This window comes from Mustelus asterias, chromosome 19 (genome assembly GCF_964213995.1).
Source record: "Mustelus asterias chromosome 19, sMusAst1.hap1.1, whole genome shotgun sequence".
In the NCBI taxonomy this organism is placed as follows: Eukaryota; Metazoa; Chordata; class Chondrichthyes; order Carcharhiniformes; family Triakidae; genus Mustelus; species Mustelus asterias.
The window spans coordinates 72,669,299-72,689,298 of record NC_135819.1 but is presented as its reverse complement, the minus strand read 5'-3'; the positions used below and the strand labels follow the sequence as shown (position 1 = coordinate 72,689,298).

Here is a 20,000-nt window from a genome sequence, read left to right as displayed (position 1 = left end):
AAAATGCTGGAAAATCTCAGCAGGTCTGGCAGTCTCTGTAAGGAGAGACAAGAGCTGATGTTTCGAGTCCAGATGACCCTTTGTCAAAGCTGTTGCTTTGTTCTGTTGCTTTGACAAAGGGTCATCTGGACTCGAAACGTCTGCTCTTGTCTATCCTTACAGAGACTGCCAGACCTGCTGAGTTTATCCGGCATTTTCTGTCTTTAGTTGGGACTGAGGATAGAATAGGGTGAGGGCTGCTTTTACCTCAACGCCTGTCCAGATTAAGTTTCTGAACTGACTTCAGGCATTTCTTCTGAATCCAATTCCTTCAACCTGATAGGATCACAGACTCACAAAAAACCCATGTCTAGGACAAGTGCCAGCTTCAGGAATGGAAACTTAAGAAGATAGTCTCCCACATTCTAAATAAAAACTGTGCCAATCTCAAGGTAGTTTTGGCTACATACAAGAGTGTTTATGGAAGAAAATGGTGGAAAAAGTGCTTTGGGAATACATGCAATTTGTTTTGAATACAAACACTGGATTAACTGAGTTATTTTCGGGCTGTTCCAACTGGTTCGTACAGATTGTACGTACCAACATCAGCCACTGACAATTGATGGTGTTCCACGTTGCGTATGGTCATCCAGTAAGAAGTTTAACAACACCAGGTTAAAGTCCAACAGGTTTATTTGGTAGCAAAAGCCACACAAGCTTTCGGAGCTCCAAGCCCCTTCTTCAGGTGATAGCCTGATAAACCTGTTGGACTTTAACCTGGTGTTTTTAAACTTCTTACTATGTTTACCCCAGTCCAACGCTGGCATCTCCACATTATGGTCATCCATGCAGGCAACAGATTTATCTCAGAAAGTAATTGTTATATGTTATATGTCCCTTTTAACAATGATAACAACTTGCACATTTTACTATGGTCGTTGCCATAAAAAAATGTCCTAAAGTGTTCCAAAGCAAGAGAGGTGGGAAAACAGACTATCTACACTAGAAATGCAGGAAAAAGTGCAGTCAGGTGTTCAGGAAAAGTTCCAAAAAGAATGGCTGATTTTAAAAAAAATATTCATTCATGGGACATGGGCTTCGCTGGCTGACCACCATCCCTGGTTGCCTTTAAGAACATAAGAACATAAGAAATAGGAGCAGGAGTAGGCCATCTAGCCCCTCGTGCCTGCCCCGCCATTCAGTAAGATCATGGCTGATCTGAAGTGGATCAGTTCCACTTACCCGCCTGCTCCCCATAACCCCTAATTCCCTTACCGATCAGGAATCCATCTATCCGTGATTTAAACATATTCAACGAGGTAGTCTCCACCGCTTCAATGGGCAGAGAATTCCAGAGATTCACCACCCTCTGAGAGAAGAAGTTCCTCCTCAACTCTGTCCTAAACTGACCCCCCTTTATTTTGAGGCTGTGCCCTCTAGTTCTAGCTTCCTTTCTAAGTGGAAAGAATCTCTCCACCTATCCAGCCCCTTCATTATCTTATAGGTCTCTATAAGATCCCCCCTCAGCCTTCTAAATTCCAACGAGTACAGACCCAATCTGCTCAGTCTCTCTTCACAATCAACACCCCTCATCTCTGGTATCAACCTGGTGAACCTTCTCTGCACTCCCTCCAAGGCCAATAGATCCTTCCACAAATAAGGGGACCAATACTGCACACAGTATTCCAGCTGCGGTCTCACCAATGCCCTGTACAGATGCAGTAAGACATCTCGACTTTTATATTCTATCCCCCTTGTGATATAGGCCAACATCCCATTTGCCTTTTTGATCACCTGTTGCACCTGCAGACTGGGTTTTTGCGTCTCATGCACAAGGGCCCCCAGATCCCTTTGCACAGTAGCATGTTGTAATTTTTTTCCATTTAGATAATAATCCAATTTGCTATTATTTCCTCCAAAGTGAATAACCTCGCATTTGTCAACGTTATACTCCATCTGCCAGATCCTCGCCCACTCACTCAGCCTATCCAAATCTCGCTGCAGACCCTCTATGCCCTCCACACGATTCACTTTTCCACTTATCTTTGTGTTGTCTGCAAACTTTGTTACCCTACATTCAGTCCCCTCCTCCAGATCGTCTATATAAATGGTAAATAGTTGCGGCCCCAGTACCGATCCCTGCAGCACGCCACTAGTTACCATCTGCCAACCAGAAAAGCACCCATTTATTCCGACTCTCTGTTTCCTGTCGGATAGCCAATCCCCAATCCACGCCAACACCCTACCCCCAACTCCGTGTGACCCAATCTTCTTCAGCAACCTTTTGCCCTTAAAGTAAGAAGTCCCACAACACCAGGTTAAAGGCAGTTATAGGCAGTTGAGAGTCAACCACATTGCTGTGGCGCTGGAGTCACAAGTAGGCCAGACTGGGGAAGGATGGCAGATTTCCTTCCCTAAAGGGCATCAGTGAACCAGATGGGTTTTTCCTGACACTCAACAATGGTTTTGTGGTCATCAGTAGATTTTTAATTCCAGATTTGTTTTTATATTGAATTCAAATTCCATCACCTGCCTTGTCAGGATTCGAACCCAGGACTCTAGAACATTAGTTGAGTTTCTGGATTGATAGTCGAGCAATAATGCCACTCGGCCATCGTCTCCCTTTACTGAATACTCTCTGATTAGAAGATAAGGATAAAGGGATATACTGCAAACCAGTCAGAGGGTGAGGGGTGCATGTTGGGTTCTAGAAATTGAGAAGTTTGGAAAGATGGAACGGGTGTAGCTGGTTATCTGGACGTGCCTCCTTTCCACTGAATAATTTTTTTAAAGTTACCTTCCCACCGATACCCCTGTCTCCTTTCACCTTGGCCAAGATCAGCTAAATTAGCAAATCTTTATTGTTTCTTAAGCTTGACATTTAATCTCCATGCAACCTTGAAGAGTACAACCGCCTTGCTAATCCTGCATTCCAGTGCAAAAGTAAAGACAAAGAAAATAAAATAATCCAAAAATTGACCTTTATTCTTTTAAATCTGATTGTATTACAGCTTTCCGCAGCATAAATCATCACTCAAAATGAAGGTACTTTTTAACACATTGAAACCCTTTGACATCATCACGGATTGAGGAAAACGATAGACCATAACCTCTGACCTCCCCCGCCCCCCCTGTGTTGAATGGGGCGTGGGGGGAATACCCCGAAGGTGCACTGGGGATTCCCTCTCTGAAATTCCCAGGTAGGTATTTGCATAGCAATTGCCCGGAAGCGCTAACTCCCCCCGGACAATTACCTTGTGCTGGGAACCACCTGAAAATGGAATTTAAATCGTAAGCTTCTAATGGTTCTTGTTCATTGATCATAGAATCCTACAGTGTGCAGAAGGAGGCCATTCGGCCCATCAAGTCTGCACTGACCACAATCCCACACAGGCCCTATCCCCATAGCCCCATGCATTTACCCTAGCTAGTCCCCCTGACAATAAGGGGCAATTTAGCATGGCCAATCCAGCTAACCTGCACATCTTTAGATTGTGGGAGGAAACCGGAGAACTCGGAGGAAACCCGTGCAGACACGGGGAGCATGTACAACACCTGACATCGAACATCCCGTCTTCTGACCCCCCCCTCCAGCCCATCCAATCCCCACTGCCAACTCCAAACCCCCTACCTCTGACTTTCCCACTCTGACCTGTGACCTCTGACCCTCTGCCCTCTGACCTCCACTTCCCACCACACCGGCCTCCAGATGTCCAACTTCTGACCCTCGACTACCCCCCACCTCTGACTCCCGCACCCCCGAACTCTGGCCCCCCCCTCCCCTGTCCTCCAACCCCACTCACACCCCAGACCACCTCTGATTCTGACTCCCCAACCACCCAAATTCTACCCACCTATCTTAATACTTACTTTCCCCCTGGCCTGCCAATTTCATTGGCCTCTTTAAACTTAGCCTTACGACAGTTAGTGCAGTGAAACAAAGGTGCAGCCTTCCGCATCCACCGGAGCTGGACTACACTGGGGCCTGCGAGGAGTCTTTTGATTCAGGCCCTAAGCAGCTCCAATCACCGGTGTAATGTCAGTGTAATTGTTGATGGCAAGCTAGTATGTACATATTTCCTGTAATTCCTTGGCTTTCTCTTTCCAATGCTAGTCAGAGCTTGTAGTCCTATATAGCGGGTCTGGAATATTCACAAATGGGAAAACAGAATGTGAGCAGCAGTAGGAGAGGTGACCAAGGTGCCCTGGGCTCTAAGAGGCAGAAAGAAAAAATACATATTTATAAAGCACTATTCATGATCATCGGATATCTCAAAGCATTTACAGCCAATCTAAGGCTTCTGAAGTGTAGTCACTAATGTAGGGGATGTGGCGGCCAATTCACGCACAGCCAACTCCTACAATGTGCTAATGAGCAGATAATCTGTTTTTGTGATGTCAATTGAGGGATAAATATTGGCCAGAGCATTGGGGAGAACCCAGGCGAATCCCAGACTTTTGGGTGGGGAGGGATTAAGCACCCGAGGGAGAGGCGGGAGGGGAGTTAGGGGTCCGGTTTTGAAGGCCGGCGGTGGGGGAGATGGGGAAGAGGTACAAGAGGGTTGGGGTTAAGTAATTCCTCCAATGTGTACAGGACAGCCCCAAATAGTCCCAAGATGGCGCCTTCTTGCAAGCTGTGCCCAGCATACCTTCTAATTCTATCTTTTATTCTCGTTGTACATTCTGCACTCTCTCGTTTCCTACTCTATGAACGGTATGTTTTGTCTGTATAGCGCGCAAGAAACAATACTTTTCACAGTATGTTAAAAATGTGACAATAATAAATCAAATCAAATCAAAAAGAAACTATCACCCACCTCCAACAAAGTGCCAACTTCATTATGGTGTGCGCGACGTAACTTTAGTTTGTTCATAAACTTGATTGCCTTTTAATGAGTTGGATAAAAACGGCAGGCGGGCATCTGATTCCATTTACAGTTTTAAGAGAGATGGGGGGTAGGGGGATTGGGTAATCAACTCTCACTAATAAAGTGGGGGGGGGGCGGGGGCGGTCCCTCATTCATCTGGATGGGCAAAAAGAGATATCCAATTGAAGAGAATTCACTTTGAGACGCACTGGGAAGCCTGTCATGGTTCAGTTAATGAAGGTAGTGGATAGTGTGAGTCCCAAACACAGGACGATCCCCGCAGCTTGTGACCAACCTGTTTACCAGTGAGGGTGGGATGGGCGGAAAATCCTCCCATTTCCATATTATCGGAAATTGGCGTGTTGGCATCAGGATAGTGACGGAACATCATCCAGATTTTACATGCGTCCGGGATGGCTGCCTTATTTCCAATTCCTGAGAGTATATATCCAGCCGACTGATTGGTTCAACTACTGGACCACACTGCCTTCCACTGCAGGTGGTGAATTTATCTGCCGCCTTTTCTCAATGTTCTTCTTTTTTACCCGTACTTCCCCCTGGATATTTACAAACTTTTGTTGGGGAACTGCCCTGGCTGCTTCCTGGTATCTTACCCGACCAACCCGACTGCACGCGGCAACTTGAAACATCGAGTGGCGTCAGACATTTGACTGCGGGAGGCATCACAGCTTCAGCTCAGGCTCAGACATGTGCTTGCAATCAGGAGCATGAACCCTGGCTACTCATCTTTCCTCCTCTCCTCACAACAAAAATACTGAGGCTGTAGCCTCCAGGTGCAACCAGGTACCTCGGGTGAGGCTGGGGGAATCTTGGCAGGGAATTTTAAAAAATGTATTAGTTTCACAAGTAGGCTTGCATTAACACTGCAGTGAAGTTACTGTGAAAATCCCTGAGTCGCCACATTCCAGCGTCTTTTCAGGTACACAGAGGGACTGTGGGAGGAAACCGGAGCACCCGGAGGAAACACACACAGACAGGGGGAGAAGGTGCAGACTCCGCACAGACAGTGACCCAAGCTGGGAATCGAACACGGATCCCTTGCGCTGTGAGACAGCAGTGCTAACCACTGCGCCATCGTGCTGCCCATGTGGAGCAGGTGAACCGTGACACCAAACAGAATTTTTTTTTATTAGTGTCACAAGTAGGCTTACATTAACACTGCAATGAAGTGACTGTGAAAATCCCCTAATCGTCACACTCAGGCACCTGTTTGGGTTACACTGAGGGAGAATTTAGCATGGCCAATGCACCTAACCAGCACGTCTTTCAGACTGTGGGAGGAAACCGGAGCACCCGGAGGAAACCCCACGCAGACACAGGGAGAACGTGCAGACTCCGCGCAGACAGTGACCCGATCCGGGGGTCAAACCCGGGTCCCTGGCGCTGTGAAGCAGCAGTGCGAACCAATGTGCTACCATGTTGCTTAGGATCGTCCTGTGTTTGTGGCTCACACTATCCACTACCTTCATTGAGTGAACCATGACAGGTTTCCCAGTGCATCTCAATGTTAATTCTCTTCAACTGGATGTCTCTTTTTGCCCATCCAAATAGATGAGGGACACCCCCGCAGCTCTCCCCCACCCCCACCCCCCACACACCGCCCCCCCCCCCCCACCCCCCGCCTTTCTACTGAGAGCTGATTACCCAATCGCTCCACCCCATCTCTTAAAACTGTAAATGGGCCTGATGTCCAAAGCTGTGCTGGTGAGATGGATTAGCCTTGGGAAATGGGGGTTATAGGGATAGGGCGAGGGAGAGGGCCTGAGTCTGTCAGAGAGTCAGTGCAAACTCAGTGGGCCGAATGGCCTCTTCTGCACTGTAAGGATTCTATGATTTTAAAACCTTTTTACTTCCATATGAATCTTTTTTGAGAGTTAGAATTTCCTGCTATTAGACTGTGAATGCCAATGCACCATCAGCTTAATGCCAAGCTTGGTTCCAGAGGTGAGGAAAATCCTACATTAATACCTGACCGGGACTGAGCAGATTTTAGCTCCTGCCAGCCTCAGAAAGCAGAAAAGTGGTCAGCTTTCCAGCTCCTCAGCGCCATCCAGTGCCTGCTGCTGGAAAATGCAAATGCGTGGACTTTGAGTCAGGATCACTCTGTGAGTTTCCTCAAACCAGCCCCACCATCCTCCTCAACGCAACCTCCCAATGTCAAATAGCCCCTCTGCGCTCACACAGGAATTGAAACTGGGGGTGGTGTGGGGTGGGGGAGGAGGGTATACAGCAATTTCATGAAAACAGGGGTTGAAAAGTATACAATAAATGAGCATTCACAGGCTGTCATTAGCGCAGTGAGATTTCAGCTATAATCTTTAGTGGCGTCTCCATCTAACTAGCTCAAGTGGTCTCTGTAACCTACAGCTCCATAGGGATGGCATGGTGGCACAGTGGTTAGCACTGCTGCCTCACAGCACTAAGGATCTGGGTTCGATTCCTGGCTTGGGTCACTGTCTGTGTGGAGTTTGCATGTTCTCCCCGTGTCTGTGTGGGTTTCCTCTGGGTGCTCCGGTTTCCTCCCACAGTCTGAAAGACGTGCTGTTGGGTGCATTGACCTGAACAGGCGCTGGACTGTGGCAACTAGGGGAATTTCACAGTAACTTCAGTGCAATGTTAATGTAAGCCTTACTTGTGACTAATAAATAAACTTTAGCTTTTTAGCCACTTAGAATCCCTACAGTGTAGAAGGAGGCCACTTGGCCCATCGAGCCTGCACCGACCACAATCCCACCCAGGTCCTATTCCTGTAACCCCACATATTTACCCTGCTAATCCCCCTGACACTAGGGTCAATTTAGCAGCCCATTATTTTTTTATTAATTTATGGGATTCGGGTGTCACTGGCTAGGCATTTATTGCCCATCTCTAGTTGCCCTTCAGACAGTGGTGGTGAGCTGCCTTCTTGAACCACTGCAGTCCCTGAGGTGTAGGTACACCCACAGTGCTGTTAGGGAGGGAGTTCCAGGATTTTAACCCAACAACAGTGAAAGTACGGCGATATATTTCCAAGTCAGGATGTTGAGTGGCTTGGAGGGGAACTTGCAGGCGATGGTGTTCCCAGCTATCTGCTGCCCGGGTCCTTCAAAGTGGTAGAGGTTGTGGGTTTGGAAGGTGCTGTTGAAGGAGCCTTGATGAGTTGCTGCAGAGCATCTTGTAGGCGGTACACACGGCTGCCACTGTGTGTCGGTGATGGAGGGAGTGAATGTTTGTGGAAGGGGTGCCGATCAAGTGGGCTTCCCTTTCCCTTGATAGTGTTGAGTTTCTTGATTGTTGTTGGGGCTGCACCCATCCAACCATGTGGAGAGTACTCCATCACACTCCTGACTTGTGCCTTGTAGATGGTGGACAGGCTTTGGGGAGTCAGGAGGTGAGTTACTTGCCGCAGGATTCCTAGCCTCTGACCTGTTCCTATTGACAGTAAGAAGTTTACCAACACCAGGTTAAAGTCCAACAGGTTTATTTGGTAGCAAAAGCCACACAAGCTTTCGGAGCCTTAAGCCCCTTCTTCAGGTGAGTGGGAATTCTGTTTACAAACAGGGCATATATAGACACAGACTCAATTTACATGAATAATGACTGTTCCTATTGACACAGTATTTATATGGCTGGTCCAGTTCAATTTCTGGTCAATGGCAACCCCCTGGATTTTGAGAGTAGAGGATTCATTAGGGACTTATGTTCAGCTCCCGCCCTCGACGAATTTAAACCCACAGAAGCAACATTAAAGTGAAAGTTATTCTTTATATTTCCTATTTTTAAAATCCATCTTCATATTTATGCAAATATAATTATTCCCATCTCCTGCTTCCAGCATTCCCCTAATTTTTATTTTTACATTTTTAGCCAACATAATGTTTTGAATTTTATTTATTTATTGTTTTAAACTCGATATCATTGGTGCGGATTATGAAAGATTTTACATAATACATGCAGTAAAAGTTTGAGGGGCCATGGAGGGATTTGAAAGATGAGGATATTAAAATCAAAGCATTGACTGGATTGGGAGCCAGTGTGGCACAGCGGTGATAGGGGAACAGGAATTGATGTGAGTTAAGGCACGGGCAGCAGAGTTTGTGATTAACCCAAGTTTATGGAGGGTAGAATGTGGGAGACAAGTCAGGATTGCACTGGTATAGTCGAGTCTTGAGCTAACAAAGGCACGAGTGAGGGTTTCAGCAGCAGATTGGCTGGGTCAGGGGTGAAGTTGGGCAATGTTATTGGAGATGAAAATAGGCGGCCTTAGTAATGGGCTGAATATGAGGTCAGAAGCTATCTCAAGGTCAAATGTGACACATCAAGGTTGTGAACTGACTGGTTTAAACTCAGACTGTTGCCATGGAGATAGATGGAGATGGTGGCTAGGGAATGGAGTTTGAAGCGGGGATTGTAAGTGGTTCAGTTTTTCCAGTGTTCAATAACTGGCAAATGCTCGGTTATCTCCCAATGTTCTCATTATAAATAATTACATTTAAAAAGCCATTTAAAAAGTTGACAGCTTATCATGTTGACAAGGGCGGAGAATGTAATGAGCTTCTTTCTCTTCAACCTCCTCACTTATTAACAGAAAACAATTACATAGAAACACAGAAAATGGGAGCAGGAGCGGGAGTAGACCATTCAGCCCTTCGAGCCTGCTACACCATTCATATGATCGTGGCTGATCATCCAACTCAATAGCCTGATCCCGTGTTCCTCCCATATCCTTTGGTCCCCTTTGCCCCAAGTGTTATATCTGCTTCTTGAAACCATACAACGTTTTGGTCTCAACTGTTTCCTGTGGTAGCGAGTTCCACAGCCTTACCACTCTCTGAGTGAAGAAATTTCTACTTATCTCAGTCTTAGGGACGGCACGGTAGCACAGTGGTTAGCACTGCTGCTTCACAGCGCCAGGGTCCTGGGTTCAAATCCCTGCTTGGGTCACTGTCTGTGTGGAGTTTGCACTTTCTCCCTGTGCCTGCATGTGTTTCCTCCGGGTGCTCCAGTTTCCTCCCACAGTCTGAAAGATGTGCTGGTTAGGTGCATTGACCCAACAGGCACCGGAGTGTGGCGACGAGGGGAATTTCACAGTAACTTCATTGCAGTGTTACTTGTGACTAATAAATAAACTTTACTTTTAAAAGGTTTACCTTAAGACTATGACCCCTTGCTCTGGACACCTCGATTATCAGCAACATTGTTCTTGTATCTACTCTGTCCAGTCCTGTTAGAATTTTACAAGTTTCTATGAGATCACCCCCTCATTCTAAACTCCAACTAATATAATCCTAACCGACTCAGTCTCTCCTCATACATCAGTCCCGCCATCCCGGGAATCAGCCTGGTAAACCTTCTCTGCACTCCCTCTAAGCAAGAACATCCTTCCTCAGACACGGAGGTCAAAACTGCACACAATTTTCCAGATGTGGCCTCACCAAGGCCCTGTATAATTGCAGCAAGACATCCCTGCTCCTGTACTCGAAACCTCGCGCTATAAACATACCATTTTCTTTCTTTACCGCCTGCTGCACCTGCATGCTGACCTTCAGCGACTGGTGTACAAGGACACCCAGGTCTCGTTACACATTCCTCTCCCTCAATCTACAGCCATTCAGATAATAACCTGCCTTCCTGTTTTTGCTACCAAAGTGGATTACCTCACACTCATCCACATTATACTGCATCTGCCACACATTTGCCCATTCACTCAGCTTGTCACAGGGCATTCCATTCTCTCGAGGTCTGTTTCACACAAGAGGAAAACATAATGGAGAGGTTGAAAAGATTGACCACTCTACCCACCTCACCTTCCTCTTCATTGGTCCCTGCCAACACCCCCAAAAAAACCCTCCTGTGTTAGTGTTTGCACCAGAGCTCCATGGACAAAATGGTCTGCAGAGGACCTGTGATCAATTCCAAGATTAAGGGAAATTTTTTGAACATGTCCCCCTCAGGGCTCCTCTTTGCTTCAGGTTCCCCATCACTGGGCAGAAGTCTGGGCAATTGACTTGTTCCTGTCAAAACCACCCCCCACCCTCCAGTCAGATGCAAGGCAGGGTGCGGAGGATGAGGCCAAGTAGAGTTTTCTTTCATGTGCATTTCAATGCAAGCATTCCTGCATCAACCAAAATCATTAGAAATAAATTAACTGATGATTGGTGTTTGTTCTGGCTGTGCACAAAATGGCCACAGTGTTTATCTACTCAACAACAGCCTCTGCATTTCAATGGATTCAGTGAGACACACCCGTCATAGGCAACAGTTATCATTCAAACAACACTTAATGCAGATGAACCCTTCCAAGGGATGGATCTCCTTTGGGAATGCCACTAGCCTCGGCAGATGACCTGTGACCAGTGGTTCAGGTATACCTCACCTGGTGTCCACAAAAGGCAGAGTATGAGAGCTGGGGGAAACAGGGAAGGGATAAGTTATTTCAATCTTGAGTAACGTTTAAGCAACTCGATTTTTTTCCCCCAAAAGATATCAATCCTTTATCGTCATCTATACCAGAAGACAGAACGTGGCCTGGGCAATTCAGGATTAAATGAATACAGAAAACTGAAGATTGGAGTTATAATACCGGTGGCACAGTGGTTATCACTGCTGCCTCACAGGGCCAGGGACCCGGGTTCAATCCCCGGCTTGGGTCACTGTCTGTGCGAAGTCTGCATGTTCTCTCCGTGTTTGCGTGGGTTTCCTCCGGATGCTCTGGTTTCCTCCCACAGTCCGAAAGACGTGCTGGTTAGGTGCATTGGCCATGCTAAATTCTCCCTCAGTGTACCTGAACAGGCGCCGGATTGTGGCGACTAGGGGAATTTCACAGTAACTTCATTGCAGTGTTAATGTAAGCCTACTTGTGACACTAATAAATAGACTTTAATGTGATTGGTGTTTTGCTGCACTGCAATTGTATCACGGTCTTCACACTTTCCCAGCACAAAGGAACTGTACACTGGCACCAAGCTCCACCCAGGGGGTTTAGGGCAAGAACAAACACTTTCTTAAACATGTTAAACAATTTTATTTCAGTTTGCAACGTGATCAGCAACTCCAGATATTCTTGAAACATGGCTTGACGCTGAGTGGGAATGATGTGTGTGTGTGAGAGAGGGAGGGAGTGAGAGAGAGAGGGGGTTCACAATGTTTCATTCCAGTTAGATAACAGATGTTGCAGAGTGATGCAATAATGCGTAAGTGATAGTATAAATACATTCCAAGGGCATCAAAACTGGCGAATCTTACTTCTTCACAATATCAATTATACCCTATCAGCTGGCGGCAAAATGTCCAAAAGCAAAATACTGCAGCTTCTGGAAACCTGAAATAAAAACAGAAAATGCTGGCAATGTTCAGGTGATCTGACAGCATCTGTGGAGAGAGAAACAGAGGAACACTATTACAAAGACAAAAGATGATAGATGCTGAAATGGGTTCTGATGAAAGGTGTCACAGACCTGAAACCTTAACTCTCTTGCTCTCTCCACAGATGCTGGCAGCGCTGCTGAGAATTTCCTGTTTTTATCTAAAATGTGAGGTGCTCTACGTGATTTTCTGCAGTTGCGGAAACCCCCGGCCCGACCAGATAAACCACTCTCACTCGAATCCTCTCTCCGGTTAAACCATTGGTAATTTACATACAGGAAACATATGCTTCTACAGACATCAAGAATGGCTTTAATTCTTAAGAAAATATTGAGGTTAGTGGGTGGCAGTAAGATCGCTTATGGATAAATGATAAAAGCAAAAGATGGGCAGTGAATGATATTGGATAAATAGAGCGGGAGATAGATGCTTTACTCAACCAAGTTGGTCTTTTTTCCCCCTCTTTAATCTTTCTTGGGAGATGGGCACAGCCATTGTGTCCAACCCTAATTGCCCTTCAAGTGCGTGGTTAAGAGTCAGAGAGATACACGGCATAGAAACAGGCCCTTTGGCCCAAATCATCCGAGTCAACCACATTGCTATGGATCTGGAGTCACATGTAGGCCAGACCAGGTGAGGACGGCAGATTTCCTTCCCCAAAGGACATTAGTGAACCAGCTGGGTTTTTCCGACAATCGACAATGGTTTCATGGTCATCAGTAGATTCTTAATTCCAGATTTGTTTTATATTGAATTCAAATTCCACCATCTGCTGTGACGGGATTTCCTTCCCTCAAGGACATTAGTGAATCAGGTGGGTTTTTCGATGATAGTTCTCCTGGTGACCATTCCTGACACTAATTTTACATTGAAGATTTAGGAATTGTAATGGAATTCCACCAGTTGCTGTGATGGGATTTGAACCCACATTCCCAGAACATTGGGGAAGGTGATGGCCTAATGGTATCATCGCTAAATGACTAATCCAGAAACTCAGCTCATGTTCCGGGGAGCCAGGTTCGAATCCCTCCATGGCAGATGGTGGGATTTGAACTCAATTTTAAAAAAATATATCTGGAATTAGGAATCAACTGATGACTGTGAAACCATTATCAATCATCAGAAAACCTCATCTGATTCACTAATACCCTTTAGGAAAGGAAATCTGCCGTCCTTATCCGGTCTGTGACTCCAGAGCCACAGCAATGTGGTTGACACTCAGCTGCCCTCTGAACAAGGGCAACTAGGGATGGGCAATAAATACTACACAGTAAGAGTTTTAACAACACCAGGTTAAAGTCCAACAGGTTTATTTGGTAGCAAACACCATTAGCTTTCGGAGCGCTGCTCCTTCGTCAGATGGAGTGGAAATGTGCTCTCAAACAGGGCACAGAGACACAAAAATCAAGTTACAGAATACTGATTAAAATGCGAATCCCTACAGCCAGCCAGATCTTAAAGGTACAGACAATGTGGGTGGAGGGAGCATTAAGCACAGGTTAAAGAGTTGTGTGTTGTCTCCAATGCCGGCATCTCCACATCAATAAATGCTAGCCAGCCAGCGACGCCCATGTCCCACAAATGAATAAAGAAAAGAAAAATTGGCATTTGGATTACTAATCCAGTGACATTACCATGTCTTGGTGGAAAGGTACATGGGGTTGGGGGAGATTAATATTACTGGGATAATTCTACAGGCCCTCCAGCAGCCACATCAGGAGTGACATTGGTGGATGTCTGCTCACAGTTGGCCTGATGTGGAGATGCCGGCGTTGGACTGGGGTAAACACAGTAAGAGTTTTAACAACACCAGGTTAAAGTCCAACAGGTTTATTTGGTAGCAAATGCCATTAGCTTTCGGAGCCCTGCTCCTTCGTCAGATGGAGTGGAAATCCACTCCATCTGACGAAGGAGCAGGGCTCCGAAAGCTAATGGCATTTGCTACCAAATAAACCTGTTGGACTTTAACCTGGTGTTGTTAAAACTCTTACACAGTCGGCCTGCCCAAACCTCAGAAAGAGCTACCAGAACGTGAGAAAGTCTAGCAAGAATTATGGACGTTGCTGATTCCACCCACCCCCAGAAACAAGTTTAAAATTCAAATGCATCAAAAAGGAAAGTGAAGATAAAACAAAGACCTCTTGTCTTGTTGAATCTCATCCTTCTAGTGTTCACCACAATTAGCCAAGCACTCAGCTGAATGAATGCCCCTTGTGTCGTAGACTGTGCCAAGCAGATTATTGCAAGTTAAAGGCCATTGCATAATTCTGGGGACGAACAATAATGTGGTATAGTGACTCGAGCCAGTCTCTTATGGTCCTCACTGTCACCAGATACAACTGCCTGGTGACACTGTTTCATTAATGTACGATGTTTTAATAGTCAAACAAGGAACTGATGTAGGAAAATAAACACCAAGAAATCTATTGTATGAATCTGGGTCAGGAAATAATCCATGCTCCATTGTCTAAGCTGGTGTATCAACTTTCTCTGTTTTGACATGTTAAAGTTTCAATTTATTATTGTCTAAAGGCAGCTTACATTAACACTGCAATGAATTTATTGTGAACATCTCCTAGTCGCCACACGCTGGCGCCTGTTCAGGGACACCGAGGGGGAATTTAGCATGGCCAATGCACCTAACTAGCACATCTTTCGGACTGAGGGAGGAAACCGCAGCAGCCAGGGGAAACCCATGCAGACACGGGGAGAACGCGCAGACTCCATACAGACAGTGACCCAAGCTGGGAATCGAACCCGGGTCCCTGGCGCTGTGAGGCAGCAGTGCTAACCACCGTGCCACCCTTAGCTTCTCAAACTCCATGCCATGAAGGGCAAGGGCAGTAGGTGCACGGGAACATCATCACCTCCGAGGTCTCCAAGTTAGTAATCACCCAGACTTGGAAACATATCAGCTGTTCCTTCACTGCCATTGGGTCAAAATCCTGGAACTTCCTTCCTAACAGCACTGTGGGTGTACCTACACCACACAACTACAACGGTTCAAGATGGCAGCTCACCACCACCTTCTCAAGGTTAATTAGGGATGGGCAATAGATATTGGACCTGCCAATGATGTCTACATGTCAAGAATTAGTTTTTAAAAAACAATTAAAATTACAAAGATTGTAACAAAGCCTGGAACCTATGGAGGAAGATGGCTCTGCCCCCAAGCTGGAGAGCCGGTGAGTGCTGCCTCTTTCTGGGAAATCCTGCCCAATCTTATTCTATTCAGCCCCCTGCCTGGCTTTTATTTTATTCATTCGTGGGACATGGGCATCGCTGGCCGACCAGCATTTATTGCCCATCCCTAGTTGCCCGAGGGCAGTTGAGAATCAACCACATTGCTGTGACTCTGGAGTCACATGTAGGCTGGGTGAGGACAGCAGATTTCCTAAAGGGCATTTACAGATGGGTTTTTCCGACAATCGACAATGGTTTCAGGGTCACCAGCAGATTCTTGTCTGCGTGGGTTTCCTCCGGGTGCTCCGGTTCCCTCCCACATTCTGAAAGATGTGCTGGTTGGGTGCATTGACCCAAATAGGTGCCAGACAGTGGTGACTAGATTTTCACAGTAACTTCATTGCAGTGTTAATATAAGCCTTACTTGTGACTAATAAATAAACTTTAATTCCAGATATTTCTATTGAGTTTAAATTCCACCATCTGCCGTGGCGGGATTTGAACCTGGGTCCCCAGAACACTAGCTGAGTTTCTGGATTAATAGTCTAGCGATAATACCACTAGGCCATCGCCTTCCTTTGCATTTTGCTGGGATTGAGGATTCTGGGGTGGAAATCCCACCCATTGAGAGAGATTGGCCAATCAGAAGTCGGCAGCGTTATTGAACAACAGTGCCATCAGGAAAGCAGTGGTGGTCGCCGGTATGACACCCACCTGAGGCCTATGATCGTCAGTAGATCCCTGGCCACAGGTGAGTGTTGGCAGGAGGGGGATCCCAAGGAAGGGGAGGGGTGGCTCTTGGCCACTTCCCTGATCCCCCGCCCCCCCACCACTTTCCTGACATTGGGTCCTTCAATCAAACACCAAGTGCCTTTAAACTTGGGGAACTTCTCCTCACCCCCTCCCTTGGGGGCCCAGAAGCAAGCCTGCCAGGGTTTGCTCCCTGCATGGTAAGCCCCCTGCCCACCACTGGCTTAATAGGCAGGATGAGGCCCTTGAGCGAGCATCATTTGGTCATCTAAGAGCCTCACTTGGCAGCGGAGCACAAGGCTATCCAAAGGCCTTTGTACCCAGACTTAGAATCATAAAATCCCTACTGTGCAGAAGGAGGCCATTCAGCCCATTGAGTCTGCACCGACAACAATCCCACCCAGGCCTCATCCCCACTATTTACCCCGCTAATCCTCTAACCTACGCATCCCGGGACACTAACAGGCAATTTAGCATAGCCAATCAACCATTTATTAGTGTCACAAGCAGGCTTACACTTGCACTACAATGAAGTCACTGTGAAAATCCCCTAGTCGTCGCCACACTCCGGCGCCTGTTCAGGTACACCGAGGGAGAATTTAGCATGGCCAATTCACCTGACCAGCACGTCTTTGGACTGTGAGAGGAAACCGGAGCACCCAGAGGAAACCCAGGCAGACACGGGGAGAACATGCAAACTCCACACAGACGGTGACCCGAGCCGGGAATCGAACCCGGGACTCTGGAGCTGTGAGGCAGCAGTGCTAACCGCTGTGCTATCGTGCTGCCATCAGGGTGGAGGCAGTAAGGTGGTTGGGTGCCCACCTGCCACCCTCCTGCCTGATCTAATGCCCCTTGTCAAACCTGGGGAGATTCCAGCCAAAGAGTGGTGCTGAAGTGTAAGTGGACACAGCGGTATAACAAGCATGCTAAAATATTTATACACTATTGAACAGTGCAGTTTTCAGATTTCGAATTCTCACATCAATTACAACCACACAGAGTGACACTGCTGTTCCTGAGCAGAACGGAACGCATTCCCCCATCAACCAAGCTGGGAAATCTCATTGCTGTCAGTGACTGGGATCAATTTTACACCCATCGCCTGTGTGTGCGGCAATCCTCCACTCACTGCAATCTGCTGGCAAAGAAATACATCACCCTGCCTTTCCTCGGAGAAGTTGCTGTAGTTTCAGTCAGGAATTCTGTTTACTGCAGCCGTTTAAAATAAACTCTTGTAACTAGATTCCACTAGCTTTGCTGCAACTAGCTTGGCATGCTGCTAAATATGTAAACCGCTGCGAGTCTTGCTGGTAAGCCCGGTCCCATCGCCAACTCACTGATGGACACTGCGATGTCAATCGAAACTCTGAAAGAATCAACATCGATTCCCACGGTGTCAAGTTTAAAAACGTCTTAATTGTACAAGCAAGATTTAACTTTGTCAAATGGGTGAGACGGTTAAAAGTATTTTCCACTGCCTTCGAGAACGCTTCGGCAAACTTAATGATCGAGGGTTAACTTTTGCACTTGGAGATGAATCCAAATGTCAAACTGCAGATCGGGATCTGAGAGAAGTTACAGCTCAGATTCCGTGGAGTCTCTCATCTTCTGCAGGCAGTGCCCATAAAGGTTAGATCTGTTCTCAAAAAAAAATCACTGATTGGGCTTTTAATTCCTCAGCTCCACACGTCCTTGAAGAACCCGTTCATAACCTGGGAGTTAAAACCAGGTTCAATCGTAGCATAGATAACTGATGAGTCTCGGGGCGATGTCTAGCTGGTAGATTGCGTGCAGTCTCCGGGGGCCAAGGACTTTCCTCAGTGTCATTCTGCAGTAATGTGATAAACTCAATGGTGTCCCTAAAGTGAAAACACAAGTGATTAATAGTTAAAGAGACAGAAAAACACACAGACATGCCACCTAAACAAAAATTCCATCCTGTTTGAAAATAGGTTCCCATCTGCCAAGTCGCAGTGTTTCATGCTGGAATAATTTGCTCACACAAGAATTATATTACCTCTGCACCCTATTCGCTCAAACATCACTTGCCCCAACTCATGAAATGCAACAAATTCTAAATAAGCAAGACAGAAGTTAAACTGAATTACACCAAATACTTGGATTTTCTTCGATAGCTGTTATCATCCCATTCGCTTGTGTGAACCACCAGTCATTTCATATTACAGAACTTGAGGTTTTTTAAAAATTCATTCATGGGACATGTGTGTCGCTGGCCAGGCCAGCATTTATTGCCCATCCCTAATTGCCCTTGCGGTGGTGGTGGTGAGCTGCCTTCTTGAATCCCTGCAGTTCATATGGTGTCAGGGACACCCATATAGTGGTTAAGGAGGGAATCCTAAGATTTTGACCCAGTGGCAGTGAAGGAACGGATATATATTTCCAAGTCAGGATGGTGAGTGGCTAGGAGGAGAACTTGCAAGTGGTGGTGTTCCCATGCATCTGCTACTCTTGTCCTAGATGGTAGCCGCCTTGGGTTTGGAAGGTTAGTTCCCGCAGTGCATCTTGTCGATGGTACTCACTACTGCCACTGTGCATTGTTGGTGGAGGGAGTGAATGTTTGCGGATGGGGTGCCAATCAAGCAGGCTGCTTTGTCCTGGATGGTGCCAAGCTTCTCAAGTGTTGTTGGAGTTGGACTCATTCAGGCAAGTGGAAAGTATTCCATCACATTCCTGACCTGTGCCTTGTAGACTGGACAGGTTTTGGGAAGTCTTAAGGTGAGTTACTCAAAGCAGAATTCCTAGCCTCTGACCTGCTCTTATAGCCACAGTATTTATACGGCTGGTCCAGTTCGGCTGCTGGTCAATGGTAACCCCCCCCAGGATGTTGATAATGTTGCTAAAAAAAAGAGACATATTGTCAAAGCTTTTCATCTTGCACTCAGCAGGACAGTTGGCAAGCAGACTGGGGATCAACAATTGATGCTGCATGAGAAGAGAGTGCTGATTGATTGGCAAATGCAATCTGCTTGGTAGAGGTGTTGCCATGGAGAATGCACCAGGGAACAGTTAACTGCCAAGCTTTTGTTCAAATTGCAACAAGGCAGGTTGACTCTGATTGGTCAAATCATTGCCATCAGCAGTGAACCAGGGAATGGCTGCCTCTCAAGTTGTTGTGTAGTTGAAAAGAATTTTGTTGCGAACTGTCCTGATGAGTCCAAGATGAAAAGCTTCAACTGCTTGTCTCTTTTTTCAGCAACATTCAACATGTTAAAATACAACTTGCCTTAAAACCAAACACGGCAGAAAGATATTTCAAATGCCGTCAGAAATGCAACTTCAGAACTCTTGGGCTTGGGTTTGTGGGTTCTCCGAAGCTCTGGTGGACTAAATTCTCAGCTCATATTTACTGGTCACACCTCGATATTGTCTCTATTCAGTGGTCTACCTTGCCTCACGCCCCTAACTCATCCAGATACCCTCCTCCCAGCTCAATTCCTGGGGCTGTCAGCTTGGATCCTGACCTGCAGTCAGCTAAGCATCAGCTGGGTTTTATTGCAATAGGAACAGGGGTAGGAATTCAGTGCCTCGAGTTTCTCCACCACTCAATGCGACCATGATTGGGATGCTCCACAATTCCATTTACCTGCCTTTCTTACAGGTCACTCTCAGCAATGAAAAACGTGAAGTACATTTTGGATTTAAAATACTGCGGCCTGGACCCATGGCTGAGAGGATTGCCGAGTGTCGGACACAGCTCTGGAGTACTCAGGCGATATTTATTCAGGACACCTTGTTCCTCCTCACTGCTGTCAGACTCCAGATCCATCTATCCTGGTGAAACTGCGGACGCTGGAAGGAATCCGAAACAAAAACAGAAAATGCTGAAAAATC

At 46.5% G+C, this 20,000-nt stretch overlaps 1 protein-coding gene across 4 annotated transcripts in view; it reads right to left on the bottom strand.

Annotated features, from left to right (window-relative positions):
- Positions 1 to 8,319: 8,319 nt before the first annotated feature.
- LOC144508066 (ankyrin repeat and SOCS box protein 13-like) overlaps positions 8,320 to 20,000 on the bottom strand; it is a 42,445-nt gene continuing 30,764 nt past the window's right edge. The window contains exons 6-7 of one of the 4 annotated variants that reach the window (XR_013500200.1): positions 12,348 to 18,007; positions 8,320 to 12,218 (exon numbers count right to left, since the gene is read on the bottom strand). Coding sequence is in view for 1 of the 4 variants with exons in the window: in XM_078235849.1 (XP_078091975.1) it covers positions 17,880 to 18,007 (128 nt within the window). In the remaining 3 variants the exon portion in view is untranslated. Of the gene's footprint in view, positions 18,008 to 20,000 lie in introns of all 4 variants that reach the window. The other 3 variants (XR_013500202.1, XR_013500201.1, XM_078235849.1) reach the window with 3 other exon arrangements.